The 9,073-nt window shown below is 60.9% G+C and overlaps 1 protein-coding gene across 1 annotated transcript in view; it reads left to right on the top strand.

The window, feature by feature from the left end:
* The window catches only part of GUITHDRAFT_138693 (hypothetical protein), a gene marked incomplete at both ends in the record, with an annotated part of 10,953 nt that extends 3,632 nt beyond the window's left edge, over window positions 1-7,321 (top strand). Inside the window, 8 exons of the mRNA XM_005832778.1 lie at window positions 249-340; window positions 550-1,135; window positions 1,340-1,991; window positions 2,236-5,195; window positions 5,322-5,443; window positions 5,559-7,046; window positions 7,085-7,164; window positions 7,230-7,321. Of these exons, the coding sequence (XP_005832835.1) occupies window positions 249-340; window positions 550-1,135; window positions 1,340-1,991; window positions 2,236-5,195; window positions 5,322-5,443; window positions 5,559-7,046; window positions 7,085-7,164; window positions 7,230-7,321 (6,072 nt within the window). The remainder of the gene's footprint in view (window positions 1-248; window positions 341-549; window positions 1,136-1,339; window positions 1,992-2,235; window positions 5,196-5,321; window positions 5,444-5,558; window positions 7,047-7,084; window positions 7,165-7,229) is intronic.
* Window positions 7,322-9,073: the final 1,752 nt, after the last annotated feature.

Below are 9,073 nucleotides of genomic sequence, written 5' to 3' on the forward strand. Positions count from 1 at the left end.
GTCAGTTTGGTCGTTCTGCAGAAACTTCCTTCCTTGTTCCCCTCCTCTTGTCCTCCTCCTCCTCCTCCTCCTCCTCCTCCTCCTCCTCCTCCTCATCCTCATCCTCCTCCTCCCTCCTCCTACTGGTCTTATTTGTCCTCCACGTATTGCTCTTCCTCCTCTTCCCCTTCTCACCTCCTGCTCTCTCCTCTCCCCTCCTGCTGTTCTCCCTTCCCTCCTCTTGCTTCTTTCGTCCTCACAGTCCACAGTTCGAGAAGATGCAGAACGACAAGTTGACTGAGAAGGCTCGCCGGGTCATCATGCAGTGGAGGAGGATCAAGATGCATCAGGGGTTTCAGAAGTGGAAGGCCCACTGGCAAGCAGCCTTCACGCCATCCTGCTCCTCCTGCTCTTCCTGCTCTTCCTCCCCCTCCTCCTGCCTGTTCCTTCTTCCTCCTCCTCCCGCTGCTGCTGCTGCTGCTGCTCTGATCCTTCAGATTCTGCTCCTCCTGCTCTTCCTGCTTTCCTTCTTTGCCCCACTGCTGCTGCTCCTTCTGACAGGCGCGTCAGGTACCAACGGCAGAAGATGATTCTGCGGACCATGAAGGAGCGCATTCTAGACAGGAGGGAGATCTTCGACTGGGCCGTCGCCCGCTGGAGGCACGCAGAGCTGCTGGGGGCATGGAACGCCTGGTGCGACCTCCTCCTCCAGCAGAAGCTCGCCATGCAGGTCCGGGCCGAGATCTCCGGACAGCAGCACCCCAGCTCGGGGATGCAGCTGAGCATCAAGAAGAAGGCGAAGATGGCGAGGGCCAAGAAGCTGCAGGCCGAGCAAGTCTCCTTCTCCCAGCTGATGCAGCAGCTGGCCTTGTCCGAGGGGCTCGAGAGCGTCATGGTGGCGCTGGTGTGCTTGTCGGTAGTGCTCATGAGTCTTCAAGGGACGTGCGACTCCGCGCTCGGCTCGCTCTTCCGCTGCTCCCCCGACAACCAGCGCTCCTGGCTCCTCTACTCCACCGTCGTGGAGGCCCTCCTCCTCTTCTGCACGGCTGCCTTCACCCTGGAGGCGGCGATCAAGCTCGTCGGGCTGGGATTCAAGTACTTCCTCTCCCTCGGCAACTTCTTCGACTTCAGCGTCGCCGTTGTCTCACTGTCTGAGGTACTTCTCTCCTCCTCCTCCCTCCCGCTCCCCTCCTTCACCCCCCTCCTCATCTCCAATCCCTCCGTCCTCCTCTACCTCCTTCTCCTCCTCTCTTCTCCTCTCTTTCTCCTTTCCTCCGTCCTCTCACTCTTCATCTCTCCGCTCACTCTCTCGCATCCCCCCCGCCCCACGCGCTCTTGAGCTCTGCCGCAGATCGTTCAGGTTGGGATCCTACTCTCCTGCAACACTAACCGCCTCTCTTCCAACGACTTCTCCTCCTCCTGCACCGACTCCACCTCTGGCGTCCAGGCTCTCCGCGCCTTCCGCGTCCTCCGCATCTTCCGCCTTCTCCGCAGGGTCCCAACGCTGCAGACCATTTCGCTACAGATCCTCGACGTGCTGAAGCAGTCGTGGGGTGCCGTCCTCCTCTTCTTCCTCTTCATCTTCACCTTCGCTCTCATGGGCATGCACCTCTTCGCGGGGAAGATCCTCCTCTCTCCTCCCCCCATCATCATCCCTGGCTCGCGTCTCTACATCCGCGATCCTTCTCCCTCCTCCTCCTCCCTCCTCCCAGGCCTTCGGGCGATCGCAGAGGTCAGTCAGCAGCCCCCCCAGGACTATCGTCTCCCTGACCGCATCAACGTCTCCCTCGTCTCCTCCTTCTTTCGTGTCAGGGAGTTCACCAAGATCGAAGTCAGCCTTGACGGAGGAGGAGGAGAAGAAGGAGGAGGAGGAGGAGGAGTGCTGCCTAGCGTGCAGTTTTCAGTCCCAGACTTGGACAACTTCGAGTCTTGGATCTCTTCTTTGAGGACGACAACTCAGATTGTCTTCGGCAACCGCTGGAATGTCTTACTGCAACTCACACAAGATTCAGGTTCTCTCGCCCCTCCTCCTCCTCCTGCTACCAAAACACTACTCGCTCTTCCTCCTAGCTCCTCCTCCTCCTCCTCCTCCTCCTCCTGCTACTAGAACTGCTCGATCCTCTTTCTCTAGCTCGTCCACCTCCAAGCTCTCTTTATCCTTCCCCTCCTTTCCCCGCATTTGTTCTTTGCTGATCAATATCTTTATCCTGGCCCTTCTACCTCCCCCTTGCTGATCTGACGCGGCGTCGGCGACAGGAGCGATCGCCTACCTGTACGTCTTGAGCCTCCTCGTGCTGGCTCGCGTGCTGTCAGCTGTCTTCACCTCCCTCTTCTACGTGCGGATGAACCTCGTGCACCAGCAGGAGGCGAGGAGGAAGCAGCGCGAGGACGCCAAGGAGCAGCAGAGCGAAGTTCACATTGGGGGCATGTGGTCCATCCTCTACCAAGACGGCAGCAGGGAGTCCAGCTCGGAGGCAGCTGAGCTAGTTGTCATCCTGCACAGGAAGGGGGCGAGAAACTTCGACATCATCTCTCCTCGTCGCGGGTGGACGCCAGTGCGGGGGAAGCTGACGATGGACAGGACGGGGCTGCACGCGTACCTGGGGCAGAAGAATCAGATGAAGACGAGGATGTACGCGAAGCTCTTCGACGGAGGCAGCATCCTCGTGTGGGCCAACGGACAGCGCTGGGTGCTGGAGGGGAGGAAGCTGCCTGGGCATTTCAGCAGCCACTATGTGCCCAAGGATGAAAGGATGAAGCCAGGAGTGAAGAAGCAAGAGGAGGAGGCGGCGCAGGAGGAGGAGGAGGAGGAGGAGGAGGAGGAGGAGGAGGAAGCTAAGTATCATCGCAAATATCCAGTGGCAGCCCCGACGCACTCAGAGGAGATGAGGAAGGAGCTCCGAGAGACCGCGTGCTACTGGCTTCCTGTCGACATCTCCCACCTCCACCCCTTCCAGTCCCTGCAGGAAATCTTCCTCCCCGTCGTCAACCTCCGCGTCTGCTCAGCAGCCGTCGCTCGCTCGCTCCTCTGGGTCAGTGAGCAGGGAGCAGCTGCGAGCAGGTGGCTGCACTCGCTCCGTCCTCCTCCTGTGCAGAAGAAGAAGCTCAATATCCGGGACCTGGATCTGCAGCGATGCAGCAGTAGGGAGCTGGTGGCCTTCTTCCGGGACGTTGAGCATCGCGTTGCTGTCGAGCAAGCGCTCTCTGCGCACATCGATGCGGCAGTGGAGGTGATCCGAGATCGATGCGACAAGCTGGAGGAGGAGAAGAGGAAGAGACCGCGGGGGGCGAACAACGTCTGGTACGACGAGCAGCAGAAGAGCAGCATGGACAAGGTCGTCGTCCTCCTCCGCTTCAAGGACATGCTCACTGTCGCCTCCTCCTCCCTCGGCCTCGCTCGCTCCAGCTCCTTGCGCCTGCTCGCCCGACGAGTAGGAGGCAGCAGATCCTTTCACGTCCTCTCTTCCCTCATCATCCTCGTCAACGCAGCGACTCTGGGCTACGACGTTCCTGCTCGCGTGGGAACAGAGCGAGAGATCATCGATAGCCTTCAGTTCTTCTTCACCGCCTTCTTCCTCCTGGAGGTTCTTGTCCTCGTCCTATGGAAGGGTCTTCGCGTCTACCTCGGCGACCCCTGGAACAGGTTCGACTTCGCCATCGCCGTCATCAGCGTCGCAGACACCTTGATCATTCTTTTCCTCCGCACCGCCCCCGACGCTGCCGCTCTTGCCACCCTCCTTGTCGGCCTGCGATCCCTGCGATCCCTCCGTCCACTCCGCCTCCTCCGAAGCGCCGAGACTCTCCGCCGGTTCGGTCGCAGCATCCTGCACTCTTTCCTCGCGCTCTCCTCCTCTCTCCTCCTCTACCTCCTCGCCATCCTCATCTTCGCTGTCTTCCTCGTCCAGCTGCTGAGCGGCAAGATGGGGGCCTGCAGTGACGGCAGCGTCTTCGCGCGGAGAGACTGCGAGGGGGTCGCGGCAGACAAGACCAGACGAACATGGCGGGCCAGACCCTTCAACTCTGACTGGATCGGACCCGCGCTCGTCACCGTCCTCAGCGCCTCCTCGGGAGACCAGTGGAACGCGATCCTGTCAGAGGCGATCGACTCGAGCGGGGAGGATAGCGGGCCGTGGGAGCGGCACAGCGAGGGCTTCTTCGGCTTCTTCCTCCTCCTCATCCTCTGCGGCAAGCTCATCTTCTCCAACCTCTTCCTCGCCATCCTCGCTCGCTCCTACTCCCAGTCGGAGACCCACCGCTCCCAGCAGGCCCGCAGGCGTCTGCGGCATCGCCTACGAGCTGAGAATCAGCTGGTGAAGGTGACGACAGAGCAGTTCGAGGCGAACGTGACGGTGAGGGCGGGGGAGGACGGGAGCATGCGAGCGACGCGGGTGAGGAGAGAAGATCTCCCGCTGGTGATGATCCAGCCCTCGCATCCCTCCCGTAGAAGACTTTACAACTTCTTCTGGGGGCGGCTCTCAGAGCGAGTCGTCCTCCTCTCTGTCTCCTCCTGCGTCGTTCTCTCCGTCCTCGAGACCCACAAGCTCTCCTCTTGGCAGGCGCAGCTCGTTACTGTCACCAGCTTCTTCTTCTCCTTCCTCTTCAGCGTCGAGCTCGTCTGCCGCCTCCTCGCCTTCCATCCTCGAGGCTTCTTCCAGTCTCCCTGGAACCTCCTCGACTGCGTCATCAGCATCTCCTCCCTCCTCGGCCTCGTCCTCGACTCCTCCTCCTTCAGCGCCAGCCTCCCCCTCCGCCCTCAGATCCTCCGTAGCCTCAGGATCCTCCGGAGTCTGCGGATCCTCAAGGTGGAGCCTGCGGTCATGCAGGCGCTTTCCTCCGGCTCCTCCCAGCTCCTCACGCTCGTGGGCTTCAGCTTCGTCCTCCTCTACACCTCCGCCGTCATGGCCTCCTCCTCCTTCGCTCACCTCTGCGAGCAGACTGATCGCGACCTCCCCGGCCTCCTCGCCGTCCGCTGCCATCTGACCGACCCCTCCGCCAGCCTCCAGCGCTCAAACTTCCGCTCGGTGCCAACCTCCCTCCTGACGCTGCTGAGGATGAGCACGGGAGACGGGTGGGTCGACATCATGGAGAGGACAGGGCATGTCCACCGCGACTACCCGCGAGCAAGAAACGCGACGGAGGAGGCGATCGCAGCCTTGAAGAAATGGATGGGGGCACCAGCGGCCGAGCAGGAAGACTGGATGGTAAAGGCACAAGAGGTGAGATGGCTCCTGCTGCTTCTCCTGCTCATGCTGCTCCTGCTCCTGCTCCTGCTCCTGCTCCTCCTGCTCCTGCTCCTCCTCCTCCTCCTCCTGCTCCTCCTCCTCCTCCTGAAGACTTGGCAGGCGCTACCAGGCTGCTTGTCGAAGGAGGAGGCAAAGCAGCTGCAGGCAGCAGGAGTGATGAGCTGCATCAGCTGGTCTTGGGGGCGTGAAGTAGAAGTGACGTGCGACGAGACGTGTGGAAGGTCAGAAGAGAGGAGGAGGAGGAGGAGGAGGGGGAGGAGGGGGAGGAGGAGGAGGAGGGGGAGGAAGAGAAGGAGGAATAGGAAGCTGAGGAGGGGGAGTCTAACGCTAGAGCAGCAACCTGTCCAAGTTCGTCATCCCTCTCTTCTCAGTCCTCACGAGCTTCTTCCTGGTCAACCTCTCGGCCGCCATCGTCATCGAGTCGCTCCGCAAGGCCAAAAAGTCGAGCGGGCACAACGTCCTGCTATCCCAGCACGTCACCAAGAAGAGGTTCAAGGCGCTCTACCTGCTGTGGCTGGAGAAAGCCAAGGGGAGGGGGAGGAAGGCGGAGGAGGAGGAGGACATCGGTCGTCTCTGCGTCAAGGTGGAGGGGGCACGGGGGCTGCCCAACGAGAGCCGCCTGAGGAAGCTCAACCCCTACTGCAGCCTCGTCCTCCACACCTCCTACCGCAGTACCGCCATGTGCTCCAAGACGGCTGAGCCGGAGTGGCAGGAGACTTTCCTGCTCCCCCTCCGCCGCTGCCCCACCGACCTCCTCCTGCGCGTCTTCGACTTCCGCGAGGCCGTAGACGAGCATGCGTTCCTCGGGGACGTTCGTATCGTGCTGGAGGACGCGATCCTCAGGCGCAGAGGTGTGTCCTCCTCCGGGGAGAGCTGCATCTGCGAGGGATGGTTTCCTCTTTCCGCCCCTCTCCAGTGGAAGGGAGCCGGAGGCAGGATCAAACTAGTCCTCGACTTCCTCCCTCGCCCTGCCAACTCCGCAAGGAGAGGAGACGCAGTGGGAGAGGAGGAGGCGATGGAGCCGGACGAGTTCGTGCGAGGCTTCAGAGGCCAGGCAGCAGAAGGAGAAGGCAACAGCTGGACGTCTTCGAGGCGGGAGGATGGAAAAGTAGAGGAGCTCCTGAAGAGCATGGAAGAGCTAAAAGAGGAGGAGGAGGAGGAGGAGGAGAAGGGCAGGATCGCAGACGAGCAGGAGGCGAGAAGGTCTCAAGAGCCCACGGAGGAAGTCAACGAATTCCTCGAACAGAAGAGACAGAAAGGTACCCAGGAAGGTGAGCCAGCCTCTGCCCCTCGAGAAGATGCCGGGAAGAGGGAGGAAAGGAAGAGGGAGGAAGGGAAGAGGGAGGAAAGGAAGAGGGAGGAAGGGAAGAGGGAGGAAGAAGGTAAAGAAACACGGAGGATGTTTCCTCCCTCCCACGATGCTCTCACCGCCCTGGCCGGCACTCCGATCGTGCTAGTGAGAAGCCGAAGGGCCGAGAGCCTTGGAGAATTCAATGGGCAAGAGAGCAGGAGGAGGAGAGGGGAAGAAGTTGGTGGAACTGGTGACGATCGACGAAGCTCGCGGGAGGTGGAGGAGGCACGAGGCAAATGGGAGGGGCGGCGACATAAGGGAGGGAAGCTGAGGAGCGAGAAGGACGAGGGAGGGACGGAGAGAGCTCACGGGCGGAGGGATGGAGGGAGGAAGCAGGAGGAGCGTCTGATGCGACCCTCGTCCGGCATCCGGAGTCTGGAGGATCGACCAGTCACGCAGTCACAGAAGCGCTTCCTCCTCCACCAGGGAGTTCCGCACCGCTTCCTCCCCTCCTCCCGCGCCGAGGCCTCAAGGTATGCGCGACCTCTCGTTGCTGTCTCGCTCACGCAAGGTCAAGGATGATCCGGTCGCTGCTCCATGCTCCCGCTGACGCACCCTCCTCGTGCCTACAACACACTCGCATCCTCGCTGGTGCGTGTGGTGTGGGGGTGGACGTGGCGACGAGGAGAGGAGAAGGGAACTGATACGAGGAGCAGGTGAGAGAGACTATGAGCTCAGCGCTCTTAGCCAGCACGCGGTGGCGGAAGCGATCGCGAGGTTCATTGAGCACAAGCATGCGGAGAGCTGAGGTGACGGCAGGGGCGAGGTCTAGGATGACGACGGGGGAGGATGACGACGCCGCTCCTGCCATGGCGTGACTGCTAGCCCGACACTCACCCGGCTACCTTGGCCTCCCTTCGCTCGAGGATTTGCCCCACCTGCTGACAACGTGAGAGGAGAAAAAGACAGGAGGAAAGGAGAGGGGAGGAGGAGAGGGATCACAACACGGAGAAGGGGAGAGAGAGGAGGAGGACAGGGACGGAGTAGAGCGAGGACAACACCTCCTGAAGGCTCTGCCGCGTCATCTCCTCCTTGAGAACGTGCTGCATGGCGCGTCTTTCAGAGTGAGGAAGGGACTGATACCAACGGGAGGAGGCGTCGAGGGGAGCTACCAGCTGCAAGATCTCTCCTTGCAACCTGCACCTCTTCCGATCACAGCACTCCTCCTCCTCCTCCTCCTCCTCCTCCTCCTCCTCCTCCTCCTGCACCTCTGAGCCTTGCCGCCCAGCATTCTCATTTCTCGGTATGAACGACGTTGCTGCTCCTGCTCCATATCAGCTCCTCCTCCACCACCACTTCTACCATCGCTCCTCATTCACATCTCCTGAAACACCACCACCTCCACCTCGTCATCATCGCCATTAACCTCACCTGTCGCAAGTGGTGCTCCAACGCCGCATTAACGTGTTCCTGTCACAATCTCTGAGAAGAAAGAGGTCCAATCGCACCCTCATATCCCCCCCCCCCTCCCTCATCCTCTTATCCCCCCCTCCCTCATCCTCCTATCCCCCCCCCTCCCTCATCCTCCTATTCCCCCCCCTCCCTCATCCTCCTATTCCCCCCCCTCCCTCATCCTATCCCCCCCCTCCCTCATCCTCCTATTCCCCCCCTCCCTCATCCTCCTACCCCCCTCCCCCTCCCTCATCCTCTCCCTCACCAGTCGCGCGTTCGCCAACTTGAGCTTTCGGATCTAACGGGCATGAAGTGAGAACACTGTTCAAGGAGGGAGCAAAGACAGAAACCTTCTCCAGCTCCTTCTTCTTCCTCGCATCTCCTGCCTCCCTCCTTGACCCAGAGACCCTCCGGTCCCTTGGCCGTGCTGGCATCCCGAGCTCATCTTCGGCACACCCGGACGTCCGGCAGGCCTGCAGCTTGTCAGAGCAGGAAGAGGGGGTGGGGGGGCACAAGGACGACCGAGGAGAGGAGGGAGGAAGTTCGCTGATAGTCAGGCGAGGCGCGGGAGGAGGCAAGCTCGCCCGTGCCGGACTCCTTCGAGGTTGTCAGTGGCTGATAGCTGCCTTATGGTCGCACCTCCTGCGGTAGAGCTAGCTCCAAGACAAGGGGAGGAGGAGGAGGAGAAGCGTCGCTGTGGCTACAGACAAGGAGTCAATTCCTGTGAGAAAACAAGAGAGTCGAAGGAGGCGAGCGAGGAAAGCGAGGTTTCATCAGACGAAGGAGAAGACAAGGACGAGAAGCTCAGAGGATGAGGCGGGACACAATCAGAACAGAGTTAAAGCTGCATGTTGAAGAATTTGAACACATGCAGGTGAGTCAGAAGGAGAAAGAAAGTACGAAAGAATACAGAAGGAGAGCGCGGAGGGATGTTGGTGTGTGGATGGGTGGAAGAGTGAAGCAAGGAAAGGAGGGAGGAGGGGAGTCCGGGTGGACGGAGGGCAAGGGAAGAAAACGTGGATGAGAAGGGAGAGGAGAGGAGAGGAGAGGAGAGGAGAAGGAGGAAGGGAGGGAGGGAGCGAAGGAGGGAGGCGAAGGAGGGAGGGGA

This window comes from Guillardia theta, assembly GCF_000315625.1.
Source record: "Guillardia theta CCMP2712 unplaced genomic scaffold GUITHscaffold_33, whole genome shotgun sequence".
In the NCBI taxonomy this organism is placed as follows: Eukaryota; class Cryptophyceae; order Pyrenomonadales; family Geminigeraceae; genus Guillardia; species Guillardia theta.